The 25,129-nt window shown below is 57.0% G+C and overlaps 2 protein-coding genes across 13 annotated transcripts in view; one reads left to right on the forward strand and one right to left on the reverse strand.

The window, feature by feature from the left end:
• SIPA1L3 (signal induced proliferation associated 1 like 3) overlaps positions 1–3,155 on the forward strand; it is a 300,743-nt gene extending 297,588 nt beyond the window's left edge. For all 7 annotated transcript variants that reach the window (XM_054462531.2, XM_063657662.1, XM_054462535.2 and 4 more), the window contains one exon: positions 892–3,155. In XM_054462531.2, the coding sequence (XP_054318506.2) occupies positions 892–1,035 (144 nt within the window). In that variant the 3' untranslated portion in view covers positions 1,036–3,155. The remainder of the gene's footprint in view (positions 1–891) is intronic.
• A 2,645-nt stretch (positions 3,156–5,800) lies between these two features.
• Positions 5,801–24,890, reverse strand: DPF1 (double PHD fingers 1). Of its 6 annotated transcripts, none has more exons than XM_054462538.2 (12): positions 24,723–24,890; positions 17,351–17,511; positions 17,160–17,267; positions 13,704–13,831; positions 13,342–13,431; positions 12,563–12,641; positions 12,225–12,356; positions 11,116–11,166; positions 10,903–11,022; positions 8,431–8,543; positions 7,085–7,196; positions 5,801–6,939 (listed from the first exon to the last, which is right to left on the reverse strand). In XM_054462538.2, exons 1-12 carry the CDS (start codon positions 24,863–24,865, stop codon positions 6,869–6,871), a joined length of 1,308 nt encoding a protein of 435 aa, XP_054318513.2. In that variant the 5' UTR covers positions 24,866–24,890; the 3' UTR covers positions 5,801–6,868. The 6 variants fall into 6 exon arrangements, with proteins under 6 accessions (XP_054318513.2, XP_054318515.2, XP_054318514.1 ...); XM_054462540.2 differs by having other exon boundaries at positions 7,085–7,166; positions 24,723–24,889; XM_054462539.2 differs by lacking the exon at positions 24,723–24,890 and adding an exon at positions 19,202–19,399.
• Positions 24,891–25,129: the final 239 nt, after the last annotated feature.

Raw genomic sequence — 25,129 nt, forward strand, 5'->3', positions numbered from 1 at the left:
GGGAGGCCAAGGTGGGTGGATCACCTGAGGTCGGAGTTCGAGACCAGCCTGGCCAATATGGTGAAACCCCATCTCTACTAAAAATACAAAATTAGCTGGGTGTGGTGGCACACACCTGTAATCCCAGCTACTTGGGAAGCTGAGGGAGGAGAATTGCTTGAACCCAGGAGGCGGAGGTTGCAGTGAGCCGAGATCATGCCACTGCACTCCAGCTTGGGCGACAAGAGCAAAACCCAGTCTCAAAAAAAAAAAAAAAAAATGAGGAAGAGACTTTTATCTATTGTTTCTATACTTCTGGGTAAAAGCCAGAAAGGTGGCAGAGTATATAATGCGTAAGTCGTCGAGCCGCGGAATCAAAGGGGCCCAGGTTCTGACCCCCACCCCACTGCATAATGCTGCTCAACCTGAAACAGGTCCCTGCCTTTTGGGGGCTATGTCCTCCTGGAAGAATGGGGTCTGCTCAGGCCACCCTGCGTCCATGTCCCAGCTCCCCACTTGCTGTGTGAGGCTGGGGTCCTTTTCCAGGAAACTAGGGACAGCGACAGTCCCCAAGTCCTCGGGTAGTGTGAGGGTGGGATGCGGTGACCACAATAGTGATGTTTGTCAAGCAATGACTCCACATCGGGCTGCGTTCCAGGAGCTCTACATAGATGAGCTCCAGGCACCCCTCAGCCTCCTGGTAGAGTTGCGGGAACCGAGTGACTTGCCCAGGGTCCCTCGGTTGTGGAGAGGCAGAGTGGGATGTGTGCCCCGGCCTGGCCTGGCTCTAGTGGTCGGCTCCAAAGCACAGCCGGGCCAGGGCTCGCAGGGCTCGCCGGCCTCAGGGAGCCATCGGCTGTTCCAGGAGCAGCCAAGCCCACCCGCCTGACGCCAGCTTCCCACCCCGTGCAGGAGAAGCAGGACAAGGTGGTGCTCCAGTCAGAGGTGGCCAGCCTACGGCAGAACAACCAGCGGCTGCAGGAGGAGTCGCAGGCTGCCAGCGAGCAGCTGCGCAAGTTTGCAGAGATCTTCTGCAGGGAGAAGAAGGAGCTCTGAGGTGGGAGGCCACCGCCCGCCTTCGCTCCTTCCCCGCAGGCCATGGACCTGCTTGCCTCTCTCCCTCCACTCGGCTCCCAGCTGCCGGTGTGACCAAGATGACCTATCCAGGGCCCTCCCCATGGACACGGAAACCCCGATGGCCTCACTAGGGCCGTGAATCAGGGTCAGCGCATGGCCCTCATGCCCCAGAGGGCGACGTGGTCTCAGGCCTCCCTCCAAGCTGCCCAGCTGTGGTCCCCGTGAGCTGGGCTGTGCTTACACCGCTCCCGGGCCTGTCCCACTGTCCCCATCTAGCCTCTTCCTGGGACCAGCCCTCTGAAGCTGATGGGGACAGAGAGAGGAGCCAGTCTCCAGACCCCTCGGCTCCAGGAGGTCACACAGCAGGTTTCTGCACCACGCACAACAAAGTTGCGGCTTGTGGGGCCCAGGCCCCTGCATGAAAAGTACAGCGTGAAAGCAACCCTTTCTTCCCCACACCCAGAGAGGTGAGGCCCGCGTGGACACAGACCAGGGCGCCTCGGTCCCTAGCACGCGAGCTCCAAAAAGCACGAACATGATCCCCTCCCTAACCCCCTTCTCCCAAAAAGCAGCCAGGAGCACTTTCTTAGAGTTTAAATTATTTTCTTGGGGGCCTGAGGATAGAGGGAGGCAAGGCTAGCCTCCAGAGCCGATTTATTTGAGAGAGAAACTCTATTTGTATCTCCGGGACGGTTTATACGATCTTTTTCTATCAGCTCCTCTTCTGCCAGAGGCCACTGCACCTGGGCTAGGGGTCCACAGGCCCCTCCACCTTCCAGCTAACCAGGCCAGGCCGGGGCGGTGGAGCCACTGCACAGCCGACTCTCTCCTCCTCCTCCCGGCACGACCTGGCCCTGACCAGCAGCCTTGGCCTCTTCTGGGTTCCAGGAGGGGCTCCCGAAGCCCTCAGGACAGGGCTAGAGGAGAACAGCCTTCATCTCCTCCTCTGGTTTTTTTTCCTTTGCAAGTCTCCCAGCCCGTCTCTCCGAGCAGCGACCACCAGACCCCCTCACCGTGCTCCCCGGGGAGCACTGCACCCCGCGAACCCCACTGGACGCTGGTTCTCTAAAGGCAATAAGGGGCGGCCATGCCGGTGTGGTACCATGCTGTTCACCCAGGAAACCGTTTCTTTTTTTCCTTCTTTAAAAGCAAACAGAAAAAGATATATATATATATATTTATTTTTTCATGTAGAGTTGGCGCCAGAACAAGCCTGTATGGCCACAGTCTGTGGATTCACCCCCCCCAACCTCAAGCTGAGGACCAAGGCGTGTCCCCTGTGGGCTGGGGGTCAGTGGGAGGACCAGAGGGATGAAGTCAGGGCAGGCGGGCAGGCCGGTGCCCTTTTTGGGAGGCACCAAGCGGGGAGGAGTTGGCGGAGCAGGTCTGGCCATGAGCCAGCACTAGGCAACCCGGCCCTTGTCCAGGGACCTCTGCTGCCTTCTCTCTGGGGTCAGGAACCTCAGAGGACGGGGCTCTGGGGACTGCATAGGACACAGGCACTCAGGGAGGTGCCGGTGTGGATGGGTGGGGGTGAGAGAAGAGGGTTCTCATCATGTCTCCTGTGATCAGCCTCTGGCCCCCTGGAGGAGGAAACCTCAGCGCTGCCCCTGCCCTCACCCTCACCCCCCACACCGAGTGAGGTGGGCGTGCCCCAGGCAGCGTCCTCAGCCCTGGCCAGCTACTGTGATGCCATCTTCTCCCCCATCCCCTTCTCTGGGGGGCCCTCCTGTCCCCCACCCCCACCCCTTAGACCCTCATCGGGTCCCTTTTTTTTTTTTCAGTTGTCTCCTCCCATCTTCAGATCATTCGAATCATTTTGGGGACTTAATCATGTACATGGACAAGTGTAAATTATGATTTTTGGTTTTGTTTTCTGTTATTTTTTAAGGATTTCTGCAAAAACAGATCTATTTAATTTGAGGTTGGTGTTCTATCCAATGGCTGAAGATAGCAGCAGGTTTTTTTTTCATATGTTGATTTGTTTCATTTGGATTTTTTATTATTCTTTATTGTCTTTTTTTTCCCCCCCCATCCCTGTCTTGAGATTTTCTGGCATGTTTCTGGAGGTTTCAAAGGAAATAAATGTTTCATAGAAATGGCTTGTGTGTTCACTTTTGGGGCAGCTGCCTGGAGTTGCTGACGAGAGGGTGTGGTCCAGCATCGGCCCCTCCTCCTGCTCCTGTCCCCAAGTCCCCCACACCATGACCACCACACACATGTCCTAAGAACCAGGGGCACCTGCCTTCCTAACTTCTTTTCCTTGGAATCCAAAGGACAGAAATCCAACACTCAGAATGTGAAATGTCCTTAAGTTCAAAAGAGTGAGATTCTGCCTCAGAGGTCATATACTGGAGGCCTGAAGGCCAGACCCAGCCCAGAGAGTTATGTTGGGTCTTAGAAATAGTGGCCAACTTGTAATCTGGACATTCAGCCAGGTGCAGTGGCTCATCCCTGTAATCCCAGCACTTCTTGAGAGGGTGAGGCAGGAGGATTGCTTGTGCCTAGGAATTCAAAACCAGCCTGGACAACATAGCAGGATCCTACCTCTAAAAAAAACTTTTATTTTTTAACTTTTTTTTGAAACAGAGACTCTGTCACCCAGGCTGGAGTGCAGTGGCACAATCTCAGCTCACTGCAACCTCCACATCCTAGGTTCAAGCGATTCTCCTGCCTTAGCCTCCCGAGTAGTTGGAATTATGGGGACCTGGCTAATTTTTGTATTTTTGTAGAGACAAGATTTCACCATGTTGGCCAGGCTGGTCTCAAATTCCTCACCTCAAGTGATCTGCCCACCTCAGCCTCCCAAAGTGCTGGACTAAAAGTGTGAGCCACCGCGCCCAGCTTAACTTTTTTTTTTTTTTTTTTTTTTTTTTAATGGAGATTGCACATGAAGAAGGCTAGGTTTCCAGCTTGGTTGATCTGTCCTTTGCTGCAAGACTCACAAGGGGCCCCTGCCTCCTTTGTTCCCAGCCACATGGCTGCATTTGGGACACTCTTCCCCCTTCTGTCTGTAGAGGTGGGAACAGACCCCTGCTGCCACTTGCCAAGTGAATGCTTTGGGGGTAGAAAGCAGCCCCTCATCGCCCCAGATCTGCATCTGGTCTGGTGAACATTTGCATTTTGGGAATCCAGATCAAACTGATTTCTGAATCAGGAAATTCCTCCTGAAATCCCGAAGTCCAGCCCCTTGAGGGAAGCCTAGCCTCCTGACGGGGCTGGCCAGGTGGGGTCTTTCTGCCTCCCTTACCCATGTACCTGTCGTGGAGTTTCACATCTCTGAGCTAAAACCCAGTGCTTCTCTGACTCAGACCCTGCCCCCTCCAAAAAATGTCTTTTTCCAAAAGGCGTGGGGCTGGCATCCGGAGGAGCAGGACCAGCCATTCCCACGTCTCCTAAAAATTCTGGAGTTCTCCAGACACCCTCCCTGTCTCCGCCCTCCTCCTCCTCGACGCCCCGTCCTCAACCCGCACTGCCCTTCCCCCGCCACTGGGCGAAGGGGGCGGGAAGCCTGGGAACAGGCTGTTCTCACATCCTCTCCTGGCGCCGGAGCCACGCCAGCTGCTTCCAGCACCCCACAACTCGCGCGCACGCCAGCCCCTGGTCGCGCCCAAACTGTGCTTTGAGGCCCGGCCCTTCTCTTCGTGTCCCAGTTTCCAGCTTCCTCTGCCCGTCTCGGACCTCCCTGTCTCTCCTCCCCAATCTTTCTGGGTCCCTCATACCTCCGGCTTTCTCTGCAGATTGTTCTGCTGTTCCCCTAAAGTCTGTCTCCTTCTCTCCCCTGCCGCCCGCGTCTCTCCCCATCTCTGCCTGTTGTCCTGGGACTTTGCCTGTCTCTGATCCCAAGTCTCTCTCTCTCCACCCGCAATGTGGCTCCCTCTCACTCTCTTCCCTCTCCTGATCGATGTTACCTCCTTCTCTGCCTCCCCTCCTGGAGGACCTCTCCCTAAATCTGCTGCTGCTCTTCCCCAATCACCGTCCTCCTCCTCCTCCCGTCTCTCCCAGCATGTCAGCTATTTTTTATTAGTGTTATTCCCTCTCTCCCATTAAACCTCCTTCTCACCCCTGCTCTCTTCCTCTCTCCCGGTCCTTCCTCCTGTCTCTTTCCCTTCTGCACCCTCCTGCTCTTTTTTCTGATCTCTCAATAACTGTGTGACTGTCCTCGTCTCTTTCTCTCTCCTGATCTGTGTCCTAGTTCCCTCACTCCTCACTCCCGCCCCCCCACCCGTCGCCCACATCTCAGTCTCTCTCCCAGTGCCCGTGTCTAGATACCCTCCTGCCCTCCCTTAGCGCCTCTCTTTCCACCTTATCCCCACTGCTGATTTGCCCCACGTCCAGGACACGGAGCCCCCTGGAGATGTCTGAGTCAGGGATGACACCTCCTGACAACCCCGTTCCCCACCCCAGCCTCAGGAGGGGCCAACCCACCGTCCTCTTCCCAGCCCTTCCCTTTCCCCGGCCCGGCTCCCGCCTCCCTCCCGGCTGCGCCCGCTGCAGCTGCAGCAGCCCGTTGCCAGGGCAACCACAGCTGGCTGGGCGGGAGCCCCTCCACCCCATCCCCCTTCTCCTCCTTTCTGGCAAAGCAGGGCGGAGCTGGGACAAAGCCGGGGAGAGGCAGGGTGCAGGCAGGGGGAGAAGGAGGTGGATGGAGGTAGGGGCTGGCTGGTCGCCTCACCCCCAACAAGGCCCCCGGACCCCCGGCCCTCCTTGGTGATGCCCCAAACCAGACGGGAGAACGAGGCAGTCGTGGGCAGAGGGGTCAGGCCCAGTTTAATACACAGAACAAGTTAATTCACAGCAGAGGCAGGCAATAGAGGAGACTCGGTGACAAGTGGGGGGGCACTCCTGGATTGGGGGACATCCCCCCAAAACCCACCACCTCCCCCACCTGCAGTCTCAGTTTCCCTTTTTTAAAACCCGAACAACAAACACACACAACCACAATAAACAACCACGCCCCCTCACTCCCCCAAAATGGCCAGCGAGGGGGGCGGGGGCCGCCAGGCCTGGCGGGGCGGGAGGAGGGCGGAGGAGGGAGGGAAAAGGAGTCCGTGGCGGAGTCTGTGCTTCTCATTCCAGCAGGCGCTGGACGGGGGCCCACCCGGCCCCACCACCGCCACCCACCAGCCACGGCAGGCACGGGGCGGGCACAGGCCGGGGCGGTCGGGGAGGGGCAGGAACAGAGTTCAAAACCAAGGTTCACATCATGCAGTATCCACCGTGGGCACCGGGAGGGCGGGTGGACACCACGCCCACCGCCCTGGGCACAAGAGGGGAAGGCGCCCACCTTGGGTGGGGCGCGGGACGGCTGCAGCTCCAGAAATTGGGGTTGGGGCGCCCGGCGGGGGGCCGGCAGAAGCGGGTGCCCAGTGGACACTCTCAGCAGCGCCCCTCCACCCAGCCAGGCCTTGGAGGACTCTTTGTATATATTAACTTCTTTTCTTTTCTTCTTTTTTTTTTTTTTTTAACTTTTTGTCTTTTTCTTTAGAAAAAGGCTCTGTCCGTGCCCCTGGCTGGCACCCACCACCCCCCATGCCCGCCCAGAGGCGGGGTATGGCTTTGAGGGGAGAAGCCCCTGGTGTCCATTTGCCAAGGGACAGAGAGGGAGGGAGGGAGGGAGAGGCCCTGGCCGGGCCCACCCACCCACAGGGCAGACATCCCACTTGCACAGAGGGGAGGGGGTGGCTCAGCCCCCTCTCGGCTTCCCCCTCTCCCCCTCCCCCTGCGGGGCGTTCAGGGTCGGGGAGAATTGAGGAGCTCGGAGAGGCAGGTAGGCAAGCACCACCCCAGAGTCGCGGCGAGCCGAGCTGGCCTAGGTGAGGGTGATGTAAGCAGAAGCCTTTTCCTTCAGGTGCCGGAGACAGAGGTGACAGCTCCAGCTCCCTGCAGGGGCGGCCGAAGCTGGAGTCAGGCCCGGGTCCGCCCGGGCTGCCCCAGCCCCTTCCCACCCAGAGGACACAGTCTTCCACAACCAGGAGACAGCATTCCCACCCACCCGCCCCACGGGGGTGCCCACCTCTCCTCTCACCTTCCGGGGGCTCCGCCATGGGGGGGCTCAGGCAGTACATGTGGTAACCCCGATCGCAGTCATCACAAAACAGCAGCTGGTCCTGGGGGGTGAGACCCGCCCAGCTGGCACCCTGGGGGCACGGGCACCAGAAACGGGGGTGGGGGGCTGGGGCAGGGGCTAGGTCAAGGGGAATGGGGGAGGTGAGGCCTTCCGAGAAAGGCTCTGAGAAGGTCTTTGCAGCGGGAAATGTGTGCGCAACACTGCTTAGCCAAGCACATATCCCTCAGGACAGTCCCTTTGCGATTTATAGTGGGGGTTTTATAAGGCTCTGTGGAAGGCTTATTATTATTATTATTTTATATTTTTAGAGACAGGGTCCTACCCTGTTGCCCAGGCTGGAAGTGCAGTGGTGCAGTCACAGCTCACTGCAGCCTCACACTCCTGGGGGCTCAAGTGATTCTCCTGCCTCAGTCTCCTGAGCTAGGACTACAGGTGTGCGCCACCATGCACGACTTTTTTTTTTTTTTTTATAGAGACAGGGGTCTCACTATGTTGCCCAGGCTGGTCTAGAACTCCTGGGCTCAAAACTCCTCAGCCTCCCAAAGTCCTGGGATTACACAGGTGGGCCACCGCTCCCGGTCTGTGGAAGGTTTAAATGACACCAAGATGATCTGATAGCAGCTCTGCCAGAAATGGTCATGGCTTTTGTTTTTGTTTTTGTTGAGACGGAATTTCGCTCTGTCACCCAGGCTGGAGTGTGCAGTGGCGCCATCTCAGCTCACTGCAATCTCCACCTCCTAGGCTCAAGCCATTCTCCTGCCTCAGCCTCCCGAGTAGCTGGGATTACAGGCACCCAGCTAATTTCTGTATTTTTGTAGAGATGGGGTTTCACCATGTTGGCCAGGCTGGTCTCGAACTCCTGATCTCAGGTGATCCACCCACCTCAGCCTCTCCCAAAGTGCTGGGATTACAGGCGTGAGCCACCACGCCCGGCCCGTGGAAGGCCTTAAACAACCCTAAGATGATCTGATACCAGCTCTGCCAGCAGTGGTCATGGCTTTAAATCTCAGCTCTACCATTTCCCTAGTTGGCTGACCCTGGGCAGGTCTCTTTCCCTCTCTGAGCTCAGTTTCTTCCCTGTGAAGTGGAAACAAGACCACCTGCTTCAGAGGGTGGTTGGGAGGAGCCAGAGAGATGAAGAGGAAAAAGGGCCGGGTTCGATTTATGGACACCAGCATAATGATAACACAGGGGACTGGTGTTCACCAGGGAGGGCTCAGGCACAGGCTTTAGGCTCAAGGGGCAGAGGTGGACGTGCCAGGCGGGGTGGGCAGCAGGGCACGAGGGGGGCGGGAGGCACTCACGTCGTTCTCGGAGGTTCCGCACAGGCTGCAGGATTTGCACTCGATGCACTGCCAGCGGTAGGTCCGCACGGCTGCCGTCATGTTCACCGTGAATTGTAAACACGAGGGGTGTCCTGGGGGCCAAGGGGCAGGGGTGCAGTTAGGACGTCACCGTGCCCCTGGTGGGCACTGACCACCAGGAGAGCCATAGCTCAGCCCCTACCCCTGGCTCATGACGCCAGGATGAGCTGCCGGGATCCGCAGCCTGACCCCACACCTGCCCAGCAACCACGTGGCCAGCAGCGGTCCCCCAGCCACCACAGTCTCCTACCACAGCCACCACGGCAACCACACTCTGCTCCCCAGAACGCCATGGCAACCGCATTCCATTACCCACAGTGCTGTGGCAACCACTTTCTACCACCCACGACACCGTGGCAACCACATTCTGTTAACCACCGTGCTGAGACAGCCGCATTCCATTATCCACAGCAGAACGGCCAGGGGTCCTGTTAACCACAGCAACAGGCAAACGCACTCTCCCAGCCACAATGCCATGGCAACCACCTTCCACAACGGGGTTGCCACACCTCGGTTTCATGCAACTAAAGTCCATTCCACTTGATGCCCCAGCAACCAAATTGTTAACTCACATCACAACACTGTGTAGCGCCAGGCTGTTAGTCATTCCACAGCCCTGCTGCAGAGACACCCGCAGCCGCTACCTGCAGCCACGACCCACGGTGCTCGCACCCTGCAACCGCGGCCCCGGTGCCATCACAACTACATTCCATTATACTGAGTTGCCATGACAACCATATTTCACTACCCATGATGCCATGACAACCACAATTCATGACCTACTGTGCTGAGGCAACCAGAGTCTATATTGCCCACAGGTCCACCACGGGAAACCACATTCTGTTAACCACAATTCTACAGCAAGCTCATCCTGCGACCAGTGCCCAGGTGGTGGCGTCCGTCACTCACACCACACAGCCCACTACCTGCCATGCCTTGGCCCCTGTCTCTTGCTACTCCTTTTGTCTTGTTTTGGTTTTTGAAACAAGGTCTCACTCTGTTGCCCAGGCTGGAGCATAATGGCACCATCACAGCGCACCCTGCAGCCTTGACCTCCCGGTCTCCAGCGATCCTCCCACCTCAGCCTCCCGAGTAGCTGGGACTAATGGAGTGTGAAACTATGCCCAGCTTTTTTTTTTTTTTTTGAGACGGAGTCTTGCTCTGACACCCAGGCTGGAGTGCAGTGGCACAATCTCGGCTCATGGCAACCTCTGAGTCCCAGGTTCAAGCGATTCTCCTGCCTCAGCCTCCGGAGTAGCTGGGGCTACAGGCATGCGCCACCACACCCAGCTAATTTTTGTATTGTTAGTAGAGACGGGGTTTCACCATGTTGGCCAGGATGGTCTCGATCTTTTGACCTTGTGATCTGCTCACCTCAGCCTCCCAAAGTGCTGGGATTACAGATGTGAGCCACAGCACCCGGCCTGGCCTATTTTTTTTTTAATAGGTGGGCTCTCGTTATGTTGCCCAGGCTAGTGAAAAACTCCCGGGTTCAAGGGGCTGGGTGCTGCGGTGGCTCATGCCTTTAATCCCAGCACTTTGGGAGGCCAAGGCAGGCAGATCACCTGAGGTCAGGAGTTCGAGACCAGCCTGGCCAACATGGTGAAACCCCCATCTCTACTAAAAATACAACAATTAATCAGGCATGGTGGCAGGCGCCTGTAATCCTAGCTACTCAGGAGGCTGAGGCACAAGAATCACGTGAGCCCAGGAGGCGGAGGTTGCAGTGAGCCAAGATCATGCCATTGCACTCCAGCCTGGGTGACAAGGGAGATGCCGTCTCAAAAAAAAAAAAAAAACAAACCACTGGGCTCAAGCGAGCCTCCCACCTCAGCCTCCCGAGTAGCTGGGACTAATGGGGTGCAACACCATGCCCAGCTAATTTTTTTTATAGATGGGATCTCACTATGTTGCCCAGGCTTGTCTCAAACTCCTGGGCTCAAGGGAGCCTCCGGCCTCAGCCTCCTGAGTTGCTGGGATTACAGGTGCGCAACAACACACCTGGATAATTTTTAAATTTTTTGTAGAGATGGGGGTCTTGCTATGTGCTCAGGCTGGTCTCAAATTCCTGGCCTCAAGTGATCCTCCCACCTCTGCCTCCCAAAGTGCTGGGATTACAGGTGTGAGCCACCGCACCTGGCCTCTCACTACTCTTGATGCCATGCTAAGCACAGGCTGCTACCCACAGTGCCATGAGAGCCACATCCCATTATCCCTGAAGCCTCACTGATCCGACCCAGTTCCCACAATCCTCAGCAGTTGCATCAGCCTTGCTAGCTCTGGTTATCCACAGTATCCCCTACATGCTCGGGGTCCCCTCAGTCCTCACCGCCTTGCCTCCCTCCCTCCCGGTCTGCACTCCTGAATGTCCTCTGCACCCGGCCCTCAGAAACCTCAGGTGGGGAGCGTCACCTGATCGCCCACAGTCTGCACAGGAGATGAGGTCCTCGGGACACCCCGTCTTCTTGGAGCCCCCCAGACAGAAGTCACAGTAGCCGTTGGGGATGACAGTGCCGTCGGGCGCCTTCTTGGCTGTGAGACAGCAGACAGGCATGGGCATGGGGCAGGCAAGGGCACCCCGCAAAGGTGGCTGCAGACTTTAGGAGCAGAAGGAGGCGTCCGTACCTGTGTGTTTCCTTTGTGCCTCAGGGACCCAGGCCAATTCTTTGTAAAACTCTGGGGTAGGGGGGACAGAGAGAGGGACTCTCACCACAGGCAAGGCTCCACCCTGCCCCCAGCCTCAGCCCCAGGGATGGACCTCTTAGTCCAGGCGTGGGGAGGTGGGAAGAGTGAGTAGCTACCCTAAGCTGTGGGGAGAGGCGAAAACAGTTCTCATCGGGACTCCCCACTCTGCCTTTTTAAATTTTTTTTTCAATTAAAAATAAAGGCGGGGTCTTGGTATGTTGCCCAGGCTGGTCTCCAACTCCTGGCCTCCAGTGATCCTCCCACCCCGGCCTCCCAAAGTGGTGGGATTATAAGCGTGAGCCACTGCACCCAGCCAGGATTCCCAACTCCTTGAGACAACTGACATGTCCTCTTTATTGGGTCAAAACTTGGTCAAGACAGCTTGAGGAAGGGCTCCCTGCCTCCCTTCTCATATACACGTCTCCCAGCCAGCCACTCCCAACTGCACCCTCAGTAATTTGTATCTAACAAATTCAGCGAGTACCCCTAGCCAAGATCTGGTACAGAAACAGACACTCAGAAGAAAAACTCTGAACGCTGAGGTGCCTGGGTGTGTAGTGGCCAGGGGTGAAGACACTCAGCCTCTGCCTCTGAGAGATAGGTGGGAAGACGGTGTCTCCCTGCTGCCTCTCCCAAACCCTCCTCCCCTCCCCCATCCCTCAGCTGTTAGAATTGGCATGGGATTGGCACGGGCGGACGCCAAGGGCTCCCAGGCCACAGACCCTGCCCCTTGACCAAAGCTTAGCAGAGAAAGGAGAAAGGGAAGGCAGGGCGGGAGGGGAGCCATCTATCACCCCCCCTCCCCAAGCTCTAATTGAAACAATAAATCAGACCCAGAAATATTACGCCCGGCCAGGAGCGAAGGAGCGATGGTTGGTTGCCATGGCAACCCCAGAGCCAGCATCCCCATGGTTGGTGGGGGGAGGGAACGGCTGAGCTGGAGATTTTCCAGAAATGTCTAATGCCCCCCCCCCACCCTCACCCCCAGCTGGGCTCCTCTTCCCCATTCCCGGGGCCCCTTGCCACCCCCACCTGGCCTGCCAGCTCACGTTTATGGTTGTTTTTCCGGTGGAAGGGCAGGGCGTGGCGTTCGGCGTTCTCCTCCCCCTCCTCCTCGGCCAGGTGGGTGTGGGTGTAGTGGTAGCTGAGCCCCGGCCGGTTCTTATACCGTTTCCCACAGACTGGGGAGCGAGCGAGCCAGGAGGGCCTGTCAGCCCCTCCGGGCCCATGCCGCCTCCACCCTGGCCTCCAGGATCACACCTCCCCCCTCAGCCAGAGACCTGAGCAGCCTCCCAACCCGGGTCTGGAACAGGAGGGAGAGGGCCACGAGGTGGGGAGTCTCTGGGCCCCCCTCTCTCTGCCTTTCCCCCTCTTCAGAAGGACTCACTATCACAGACATACGGCTTGTCTCGGTCCTCCAGGGAAGCGGTGTCCTGGCGTTTCCGGAGACCCCCGATGCCATATGCCTGTGGGGAGAGTCAGGAGTGAGGGGCCAATAAAGTGAGAAAACAGGCCGGGCGCGGTGGCTCACGCCTGTAATCCCAGCACTTTGGGAGACCGAGGCAGGCGGATCATGGGGTCAAGAGATTGAGACCACCTTGGCCAACATGGTGAAACCCCGTCTCTACTAAAAATACAAAAATTAGCTGGGCATGGTGGTGCGTGCCTGTAGTCCCAGCTACTCGGGAGGCTGAGGCAGGAGAATCACTTGAACCCAGGAGGCGGAGGTTTCAGTGAGCGGAGAACACGCCACTGCACTCTAGCCTGCGACAGAGCGAGACTCCGTCTCAAAAAAAAAGAAAAAAAAAGAAAGAAAAAAGAAAGTGAGAAAACAGTGTCTTTTGCAAATTCAAATTGCAGCTGTACAAATGTCCTAGCTGTGGGGCCTCAAACCTCTCCAAGGTTCAGCTTCTTCCTCTGTGGCACGGGAACGAAGGTAGCTCTAACCCACTGCATAATCTCTGCTTTGCAAATGGCTTAATACAGATGAGCCTCAGTTTCCTCATCTGTAAATGGGTACAAAATCCCCACCCCTGCAGGCCGCTCTGGGGATTCAGTGAGGTCAGACTGAGGTCAGACTGTGGCAGGGGCAGACCACTGCGCCTGCTCCATGAATGAGACCTGTCACTGAGGGGAACGGGGAAGAGGAGAAGCTTGGGGTGATACCTTTCCTTTGGCCCTGTTCTTCCTCCTGGGAATGTCATCCTCCAAGTCTTCCACCTCGAGATCATGCGGAAACTCCAGCAACTGCTGTTTCTGGGCAATAGAGAAAGGAGACAGGTCAAAAAAGTAGGGGCCACTGACCTGCTTTTGAGGGGCTTTGGGCAGAGGTGGAGATTGGGGGTGAGAGTATAAGTCAGGAGTTCTTCCAAATAGAGATGAAGTCTGGGAGGATGGAGACTGGGATGCCCAACGGCCAGAGGAAACCGGGCGGGGGGGTTTCAGAGCAGGAACGTGAGGGCCCGGGCTGGTGGCAGGCAGGGGTGAGAGGAAGCCATGCAGCAGGGGTCCCCCAGGGGTGGGCCTACCTGACAGTCCATAATGGTCTCCTCCTCCTTCAGCTCAATCTTCTTCTCCCCTGTCTCTGCACACAGTAGAGCCTCGAGGACCGGCCCTTCCGGGAGGCCACCCTCCTTCTTCAGGGGTGCTTCACAGTCTGGGGACAGGGCCATGGGGGGGGGTCAGATGGGGAAGTTGACCCCAGCGGACTCCTCAAACTATGCAGGTGGGGGGACCATGCTCTTTGCAGGAGGGAAGAGGCTTTCCCACACTCGGCCAGCAGCAGAGGCAAGGATTTAACCACATGCCCTAAGAGGGAGGCCCAGACTCCGGGGAGACCCAGTCAGGCCCTCAGATGCCCTGGGATGCACAGCAGGAGACATGGTCAGAACTTTAGATACACCAGAAAGCCTTGGAAAAAGACACAGTTAGGCCATCAGGCACACCCAGACCTACTCAGGGAAGACACAGAGACTCTCAAACATACCCAGACAAATATGGACAGATCCAGACAGTCACAGAGGAGACACAGGGACACCCGCAGGGGACATCCAGACAGATCGTCTGAGACAGATGCAGAAAGGAAGAGGCCCAGCCATGCTCTCTTTTTTCTTTTTTTTGAGACAGGGTCTCGCTGTGTCACCCAGGTTGGAGTGCAGTGGCGCAATCTCAGCTCACTGCGACTCCCAGGCTCAAGTGATCCTCCCACTTCAGCCTCCTGAGTAGCTGGGACTACAGGCAGAGTAGCTGGCACGCCACCACACTGGGCTAATTTTTGTATTTTTGGTAGAGATGGGGTTTCACCATGTTAATCAGGCTGGTCTCAAACTCCTGAGTTCAAGCGATCCTCTGCCTCGGCCTCCCAAAGTACTGGAATTACAGGCATAAGCCACACTCTCAGATACAGCCTAGAGACTCAAAGAGGTATAGCCAGATCCTTGGAGACACCCAGACACAGGGAGGAGACATAGCCGGACCCATGGGTACACTCAGAAATGCTCGGAGACAATTAGCTGGCGAGGCGCGGTGGCTCACACCTGTAATCCCAGCACTTTAGGAGGCTGAGGTGGGTGGATCACTTGAGGTCAGGAGTTTGAGACCAGCCTGGCCAACATGGTAAAACCTCATCCTACTTAAAAAAAAAAAATACAAAAATTAGCCAGGTGTAGGGGCACATGCCTGTAATCCCAGCTACTCAGGAGGTTGAGGCAGAGAATCACTTGAACCCGGGAGGCGGAGGTTGCAGTGAGCCGAGATCGTGCCACTGCACTCCAAACTGGGTGAAAAAAAAAAAAAGAAAGAAGGAAGGAAGGAAGGAAAGAAAGAAAAGAAAAAAGAAAGAAAGAGAGAGAGAGAAAGAAAAAGAAAGAAAGAAAAGAAAGAAAGAAAAAAGAAAGAAAGAAAGAAAGAAAGAAAGAAAGAAAAAGAAAGAAAGAGAGAGAAAGAAAGAAAGAAAAGGAAGGAAGGAAGGAAGGAAGGAAAGAGGCTGGGCACGGTGGCTCACGCCTGTAATCCCAGCACTTTGGGAGGCTGAGGCGGGTGGATCACGAGGTCAGGAGATCGAGACCATCCTGGCTAACACGGTGAAACCCCATCTCTACTAAAAATACAAAAAATTAGCTGGGCGTGGTGGCGGGCACCTGTAGTCCCAGCTACTCGGGAGGCTGAGGCAGGAGAATGGTGTGAACCCGGGAGGCGGAGCTTGCAGTGAGATCGCGCCACTGCACTCCAGCCTGGGCGACAGAGCGAGACTCCGTCTCAAAAAAAAAAAAAGAAAAGAAAAAAGAAAGAAAGAAAGAAACAATTAGCCCTCCAGATACACCTAGACCCTGAGGAAGATACAGCCAGATGAGATGCCTGGACACATAGCGGGGAGATACTGACATACCCAGGGAGAATCGCTCAGCTAGATACACACAAATACACACAGGAGACAGGAAGAGACACAGCCAGGTGGGCACTGCCATGCTCCTGGGTACACAGAGACCCTCAGACTCAGGAAGAGAAACTGACCCCAAGGATCCCGATATTCCTAAACACATCCAAGGGTAAGTCCAGATCCTCTGATGGACTGGCACACACGTGCAGAAATACACCTGATACGCCAGACACCATCAGGAAGATTCTCCCAGACACTCCGAGGCACCCACACACCCACAGAAAGAGACGGCCGCACCGCCTAACACACCCAGACACACTCGGGAGGAGCCAGATGCCCTGACAGACCAGACATACACAAGACACAAGCCTTCTAAGACACTTGGAGACACCTGGGAAGATACACCTAAGAGAGGAAAGAGCTCCAACCAGACACTGAGACATCCAGACGCCCTTGGGGAGATACAGAGGCAGACACCCTCAGGCATCCACAGAAAAAAATACAGGCAGATGGCTGGGCACAGTGGCTCAAGCCTGTAATCCCAGCACTCTGGGAGGCCAAGGCGGGTGGATCACCTGAGGTCTGGAGTTCGAGACCAGCCTGGCCAACATGGTGAAACCCTGTCTCTACTAAAAATACAAAAAAATTAGCCGGGCATCTCAGTGTGCATCTGTAATCCCAGCTACTCAGGAGGCTGAGACAGGAGAATCGCTTGAACCCACTAGGCGGAGGTTGCAGTGAGCTGAGATCGGGCCACTGTACTCCAGCCTGGGTGACAGAGCCAGACTCCATCTCAAAAAAAAAAAAAATGCAGGCAGACACTGATCCATCCCAGCTCCCAGGGGAAGGGACACAGTCAGAAACTCCATACACCCCCACACACCTAACAGATATCACTAAGGGTCCCAATACCACTGGGACCCTTGGTGGGGCATGGTGGCTCACACCTATAATCCCTGCACTTTGGAGGGCTGAGACAGGAGGATCTCTTGAGCTCAGGAGTTCAAGACAAGACTGGGCAACAAAGTAACACCCTGCCTCTATTTAAAAAACAACAGGCCGGGCCGGGCACGGTGGCTCACATCTGTAATCCCAGCACTTTGGGAGGCCGAGGTGGCCAGATCACCTGAGGTCAGGAGTTCCAGACCAGCCTGACCAACATGGTGAAATCCCGTTTCTACTAGAAATACAAAATCAGCCGGGCGTGGTGGCCCATGCCTGTAATCCCAGCTACTCAGAAGGCTGAGGCAGGAGAATCGCTTGAACCTGCTAGGCGGAAGTTGCGGGTTCAAGGTTCAACTCCCCGCTAGGTGGAGGTTGGGAGATCGTGCCATTGCACTCCAGCCTGGGTGAAACTCTGTCTCAAAAATAAATAAATAAATAACAACAACTGGGCACCTGGGCCCATGTAGGAGGAGATGCAGTCGCCACTCAGTGACTCAGAGAAACTGTGGAATCTCTGGGAAACACCCGAGACGCACATGGGCAGACAGACACACAGCCAGCCAGGCAGACACTTGCTAGAAGGCGATAAAGGTGATGGACCAGTGCTAGGACACACAGCAGGCGCTGGGACACCGATGGGGGCCCCAGAGGCTGCACCCACCGATCTTGTACTCGCAGGGCCTGAGTCTGGGGTCCTCCAGGATGTTGAGTCTCCGTTTCTTCCTCCAACAGCGGGCGGGGTACGTGTAAATCTGTCCGGGGGCCAAACCTGGAGAGAGAGGGGGGTGAGAGGGCGGCGGCAGTGGGGAGGCCCGGCCCCGCCCCGTTCCGCGCCAGCCCTCCCAGCGGTACCCGGCCCGCGGTGGGTCTTCTCCATCCAGATGTAGCAATTGTTCTGGGCCACGCCGGTCTGCGAGTCGAGGAAGGGCAGTCGCAGGCTGCGCTCGGCGCACAGGCGCGCGTTGTAGCTGCGGCAGTGCTCGATGGCCTCGCGGTAGAAGTCCTCGCCTAGGCTAGAGGGGCGGCGAACGGGCGGGCGGCTGTCAGCAAGGGCAGGCGCACAGGGTCGCCCAGCACCCCTCCCCCCACTGCCGGGCCGCCCAGGCTCGGGAGGGGTGGGCCGACCCCTCCAGCCTCACCTCTCCCCTCCTCCCACTCCGGGACCCAGGCTGGGGGAAGTGGACAGGGCCCAGGGGCCCCCAAACTGGGACTCAAACAGGCCCCCAGCTCATGAGTAGAAACACGATACAGAAACAAACAAAAACACACCGGGACGTATCCCTACCTGAACACATGCAGACACACAACACAAATCACACATAGTCACACGGGATTCACACACAAAGAGAGACAATCCGAATACTCACAAAGGAGAAACAGACAAACCTCACACACGTGCACACATAAATATCTACTGAAAAAGATAAATATCCCAAGTTCCATAGTGTGGAGACAAATCACACAAATAACCCTGCATAAAGACACATCACATATCCACAGACACACACCAGAAACACATCACCCACACAAAGACACACAACATGGAAACATCACACCACACACACACATACACCCCCTCATGCATCCAAAGACACACAGACACACGCATGTCAAAAGACAGGAACTACAGAAACCACTTGCCCCCCTATGCACTTACCCACGTATCCAAAGACACAACACAAACCACACACACGATATCCAGACACGCAACATAAAGAAATCACACAGATTCACACAGGTACACACACACATTTACAAAGATGCACGATGTGGAACCAGTATCTAAAATATCACACATCCACACAGACACACACACATACAAAACACAGAAACAGCCAAATCCATCCATAGTCACACAAAAATTTACACACAAATACACGCAGCCCTACATACCCAAAAACACAGAACACAAGACAAATGACATATAGTTCCAAAGGACACGGACACACACTGGGAGACCCAAATATCCAAAGATATCTAGTGCAGAATAAAAGGAAACAGACATGTCCACACACCTATCCCCCAAAAATTCCTTAAAAAACCAGAACACAAATAAGTGATACACACACACACTCCACATCCCAAGACAAAGGTAGTGTGGACTTCACTCCAGTTGCCAAGGCCCCCGCACCCCCGGGTCATTTCATCCTCTCCCAGACCCGAGGGTTGCAGGGAAGGGACGATGTCTCCCTTCCCCAAAAAGAATCTGGAGGCCCCCCACGCCCTCCACCCCGCCAGGAAGCGGTGCATCCGACACCATTCTTGTCAGAGACCCACAGTCACACACTCTCGCACCCCCGCGCAGCCCCGCACTCGGTGACAGCCCCCAAGACACCCCTTCGGCCCCACCCCCGGTCGCCACACACACACAGGCCCGCGTAGACCCGCCCGCGCTCCCTCTCCGCCTCCCGCCGGCCCGCACCACCTCAGGGGGCCAGGGATGACCGTGGCCATCTTGCTCCCCGGGTCCTGCCCCCAGCAGGTCCCCGCCGGGTCGGTCCTCCCAGCGGTCGGGCGGGCGCTGAGGCCGCCCATCCATTCATTCCCGGGGGGCGGGAGCACGAGGGCCACGGCCAATCGCGGCGACGGGGCGGGCCCGCCCGGGCCATGCTGGGAGTGGTAGTCCCAGGCCAGGGGGCCCCCGGGACCCCGCGGGGACGGGGCGACGCGGAGGAGGGGCCCGGGGCACGCACCGTCACTCACCCGCCCTCACTCCTCCACATATCCTGCTTTCGCGTGCACACAACCGCATGCACACCTGGACTTGCACACGCCCACGCATGGCAGTTTACACACACATTCACGCGGATACTCACAGCCTCCCACACACTCCTACTCACACACCTTCGCACGGACTCACACAGCCACACGCACACACACTGCAATACTAAGAGACGCAGAGACACCTCCCAGGTGCCCACACAGACTTCTCACCAACACGCTTCCAGCAGACACCCCCTCACCCCCCCCACCCAAGTCCCTCCTGGCTCCAGAGACCCCACCCGGGGCTGTCTCTCCCAGCAGCCACGCTCACGGTCACCCCGCCCTGCTCAACGCCTTCTGCAGGCCTGACAGCAGCAGTGCAGGTTAGAAACAGTGGTCACACCTCCAGGGTTCAAATCCTAGCTCTGCCACTTGGTGGCCATGTGACCTTGGCAAATGACTTAACCTTTCTGGGCCTCAGTTTCCTCATCTGTAAAAAGAGGATGATGCCTCACTGGAGTGTTGTGAGGATTAAATGAGTAAATACAGGTAAAGCATTTTAAGAGGTGACTGGCAGGCCAGGGGCAGTGGCTCACACCTGTAATCCCGGCACTTTGGGAGGCCCAGGCAGGTGGATCACCTGAGGTCAGGAGCTGAAGATCAGCCTGGCCAACAGCCTCTACTAAAAATACAAAAATTAGCCGGGCGTGGTGGTGCATGCCTATACTCCCAGCTATTTGGGAGGCTGAGGCAGGAGAATCACTTGAGCCCAGGAGGCCAACGTTGCACTGAGTTGACATTGCGCCACTGCACTCCAGCCTGGGTGACAGAGCAAGACTCTGCCTCAAAAAAAAAAAAAAAAAAAAGGTACCTGGCAGGTAGTATTTGCTCAATAAATCCATTTATTCATTTATTCCACAAAGGAGCGGATACATAATTTACTAAAATATCAATGGTAATACCTAATTGCTATCAGAAAGAATAATGCGGGCCAGATGCAGTGGCTTACGCCTGTAATCCTAGCACTTTGGGAGGCAGAGGCAGGTGGATCACCTGAGGTTGGGAGTTCGAGACCAGCCTGGCCAACATGGTAGTAGTCTCTACTAAAAATACAAAATTAGCCGGGCATGGTGGCGCATGCCTATAATCCCAGCCACTCGGGAGGCTGAGGCAGGAGAATCACTTGAACTCTGGAGGTGGAGGTTGCAGTGAGCCGAGATCGTGCCATTGCACTCCAGCCTGGGCAACAAGACTGAGACTCCCTCTCAAAAATAAATAAATAAATAACAAGAAAGAAAAAATAATGCGGCCAGGTGCAATGGCTCCAGTCTGCAATCCCAGTACTTTGGGAGGCCTAGATGAGAGGACTGCTTGAGCCCAGGAGTTTGAGACCAACCTGGGCAACAAATCCAGACCCCTGTGTCTACAAAAAATAAAATAAAATTAGCTGGGCATGATGGAGCATCAGTGTAGTCCCAGCTACTTGCAAGGCTAAAGTGGGAGGATAGCTTGAACCTGGGAGGCCAAGGCTGCAGTGAGCTGTGGTCTCACCACTGCACTCCAGCCTGGGTGGCAGAGCGAGACTGTCTCTAAAAGCAAACAAACAAACAAACAAAAACTAAGTAAGCAGGGCGCCGTGACTCATGCCTGTAATCCCAGCAATTTGAGAGGCTGAGATGAGAGGATCACTTGAGCTCAGGAGACCAGCCTGGGTAACATAGCGAGACCTGGTCTCTACTAAAAAAAAAATAAATAACTGGGCATGGTGGCACATGCCTATGGTCCCAGCTACTCAGGAGGCTGAGTCAGGAGGATTGGTTGAACCCAGGAGATCGAAGCTGCAGTGAGCTATGATCATACCACTACACTCCAGCCTGGACAACTGAGCAAGACCCTGTCTCCAAAAAATAAATAAATAAATAAATGCTCAGTAGATATTTGTTGAATGAGTAAATGCACCCATCATGTGCTGGGCACAGTTCACCCAGTGATGCTATTATTATCTGCATTTTCCAGGTGAGGAATCTGAGGCACAGGACGGTGACCACACATGCCCGCATCCCCTGGCGGCTCTTTGAAGGTGAGACTGAAGGAAGGAGGCAGGCACCCCTGACGGCCCTCCCCAAGTAGTCCTGACCTCCTTCTGTCTCCCACTGTCACCCACACTGACTCCACCGGAAGAGATCCCCAGGGAATGAGCGGACCCACTGAGTCACAAACTGACCCAGTCTCTCTGCAACACCACCACCCCGTCCCCCCTCCCGTCTCACCCCTCCTCCCCCTTTCCCCTTCCCCTCTTCCACCCCGACCCCTGTAGAGCCAGCATTCAAATTTGGGCGGCTGCTGTAATTAACACGCCCACAAACGCTCTCATCCACCAGGGGGCGCCCCAGCCGACAGAAGTGGCCCGCTAGCCTTCACCATTTTTGTCACTTGAAATCCCCCCATGAGAGAGATCCAGTCAAGGCCTCCTATACTCACGGTCACTTCTACACACACACACACACACACACACACACACACACACACACACACACACCTCTAGTCTTAGAACCTTTCCACAAACTCGCCCATCTAAGCCAGGTAAGGCCTTGGCCGGCCCCTCTCCTGGAACAGGAGGAGGTGGGTCTCTGATTCACATATGGCCTGGAGTGGTGACAAGGGGATTAAGTGATGGGCACTGACACCCCTACGATCACTCTGGCCTCCAGGGCCCTATAGTGGCCACCTCACACCTTGCCCACGGTGAGCCGTGACCCCACCTTCCTCTCTCACCTCCCATTCGCTCACAGGTCCCCTAACACATCCTCTTACACCTGATTCCCACACCGCTATCCTCAGACATGCAGACTCACCCCTGCCCCACCCCAAACTCTCATGTCGATTTGATTAAGAGAAGCCCGAGTGTAGACACTCTGAGTGTAGACCTTCCTAACAGTCCTCCTCTACCAGCAGAATTTCTATTTTTCTTTTCTTTCTTTTTCTTTTCTTCTTTTCTTTCTCTTTCTTTCTTTCTTTCTTTTCTTCTCTTTCTTTCCTCCTTCTCTTTTTCTCTTTTTTTTTTTGGACAGGGTCTCACTCGATGGCCCAGGCTGGAGTGCCATGACATGAACACAGCTCGCTGCAGCCTCCACCTCCCAGGCTCAAGCGATCCTCCCGCCTCAAACCCCCAAGTAGCTGGGACTACAGGCGTGCGACACTACACCGGGCTAATTTTTATATTTTTGTAAAAACAGGGTGTCCCTATGTTGGCCAGGCTAGTCTCAAACTCCTAAGCTCAAGTGATCTGCCCACCCTGGCCTCCCAAAGTGCTTAGATTACAGGCATGAGCCACCATGCCCGGCCCACCAGCAGGATCTCTACCCACAGACCCAGGCTGACACTTGCAGCGGGCTCTCCTTTCTTTCCTTCTGCCCTAACCACCTGCACACACCACTCCCACACACTCTCCTACACACTTGAACTCCCAGTCCTCTCCCTGGCCCAAACAATCCTCCTGCCCCATCCCCCAGTGCCCTGTGTGGGAGCTGGCCCACAGTAGAAATCAATTTCATAAATCAATATTGATACTACTAATAATAATCACTGCATTTGGTCAGTGTCAGTCTCTGTGCTAACTGCTTTACAAAGATGGCCTTAGCCCCACGACAGTCCCATGGGGTGGTAAGGGCTATTAGAAGCCCCCATACACAGATGGCAAAACTGAGGCTCACAGCAGGGAACATTCGTGGCTCAAGCTGGTTTTGGAACTCAAGCAGTGGGAACTTCCGAGGGCGGCACCCTGCAGCTCCTTCTCCCCAGGGGATTTGACTCACATTCTTTCAGGAGCCAGGGAGTCCCCACACTCACCCCTGCAGAGACCTTTTGGAAGGGGAGGGCACAGAGGGGTAGGGCCCTCCCAGTCCAGGCTTACTCTGGCTGGGCCCCTGCTCAGGGCTGTAGCACACACCTCCTCCCAGGGGTCTGGGCCAGGGTCAGAGTGAGGGGCCCCATCGCCTGTAGATCCACCAACCTGCACAAGAGCCCCGTTCCCAGCCATTTTGCGGATGTCCCTCACAGGACAGACTGCTGTCTGTGTGTGCCACTTAGGGTGAGAGGGCAGCAGAGGGGTGTCACCATCATACACCACCTCACAAGACCCGAGCCCCGCACACCCGCTCCCGGCACCCTGCTCACGGCGAAGCCACACGTGTAGGCGCTTGCCTCTAAGTCCCTGCCCCCCTTCTTCTCCCAACTCCCACCCTCCACCTCCCACCCCCATTCCCGCCAGAAACCAGAAGCAACTGGCGGCCTCTGGTCCAGCCAGCAGGCGCATCCCTTCTCGTGGGTGGGGTGGGGGGGCGCTCCCTCTCTCCCTCTCTCCCCCCACCCCCTCCCCCAGCCCTCGATGTTCAAGGTCAAGGCAGCCAGCGCACGGGGTTGGGGGAAGGGTGGGGGAGGTCGCCCCGGCCCCTTTGTGCGACGCCGCGGGCGCTCGCCCTCCGCCTCCTCCACCAGGCCCGGGAGGAGGGGGAGGGGAGCGCCGCGCTCGCCTGCGGGGAGGGAGGGCGGGAGCGGCCGAGCGCCTGTCACTTGGAGCCCGCTGTCACCGCCTGGGAACGGGGGGGTGGGGAGCGCTGGGACCCGGGAGTCCGGGATCCCGAAGAGGAAGCAAGAGCGAGATGGAGAGGGGGAAGGGGAGGGGTGGAGAGCGCGAGGGATGGCAAGGAGAGGAGAGGGTCAGGAGGGGCCAGGCTCGGACCCAGGCGTCCGGATTCCCAGCCACCGGGCCCGGGAAGAGGAGAACTCTCGGAGGGCCGCGGCCAGGGAGAAACGGAGGGAATCCCCGGAGACCGAGGGCGCTCCCGGCACCCTCTCCTGGGCAGCCGGTCCCCAAGGGGATCAGAGATGCTCCCGTTTGATGTGTATGCGCGGGGAGAGGGAGGGATGCCGCGGTCCAGGCTGACCGCGGGTTCGGGGCTTCTAGTTCCCGGAGATCCCGGGAGGAAAAAGGGAAGGCAGCGGGGATGGAACTGGGGACCCCCGACGTCTCAGCTCCCACCCTGCGGCCGCGAGGGCCGGGGTCCCCAGAGAAAGAAGGGGAAAGAGAGAAAGGCGCTTTGATGAGCGGAGAGCGGGTGATGGAAACCCTGGAGACCGAGGTCCGGACTTAGGTGTCCGAGCTTTCAGCCCCGGCCGGGGCAGGCCCGGCACCTCCGAGACCCTGAGGGAGAGATGGAGGAGAGGGAAACCCCTACCCCCACTCTGGGTGGGGAAACGGCCTCCGCCACCCCCAGCCCGCGCCGCATTCCTTCACTGACAGCGACAAAGAAGAGGCGCCCCCGCGACCCTGGAGAGGCTCCCGCCCCCAACCCCAGGGGGCGACAGGGGGTGGGGGCCCCCGGGGCAAGGGTTCGCGCTGGGGGCCCCCATTCAACTACGGTCCGCGCGCTGCGTTCGCCTCCTCAGCCCCAGGGTGGGCGGGGGAAGGGCTCCTGGTTGGGGGGTCTGGACAGGGGGCGGGGACGGCAGGGACACTCACGACTTGAGCGGGTTCTGAATGGCGGTAGCCATGGCCCGCTCGGCTGGGCCGCCTCCGGCCCGGGGCGCCGCTGCCGCCGCGCGCGGGCCCAGCCCGGCCTGCGCCGCCCGCTCTGCCGCCCAGCGCGCTACGATTTCATTCATTCTTGGGGCTGCGGCGCGAGCGGAGCGGGGCGGGCCGGGGGCGGGGCTCAGCCAATCCCCGCGCCTCCCGGCGCACGACGGGACGTGGAGTCTAGGGGCGCGCGGCGGCGCCCGAGGGCGCCCCTGCCCGGACTACACGTCCCAGGGGGCGTCAGGAGGACCGCGCTCCCATTGGCTGCTGGGGATACAGGGAGGGGCGGGGCTCCACCCAGAGCATCTTTCCTCCCTCCCTGGGAGTGCTCGGTCTCCAGCTCGGGATCTCCA

The sequence above is a fragment of the Pongo pygmaeus genome, chromosome 20 (assembly GCF_028885625.2).
Source record: "Pongo pygmaeus isolate AG05252 chromosome 20, NHGRI_mPonPyg2-v2.0_pri, whole genome shotgun sequence".
In the NCBI taxonomy this organism is placed as follows: Eukaryota; Metazoa; Chordata; class Mammalia; order Primates; family Hominidae; genus Pongo; species Pongo pygmaeus.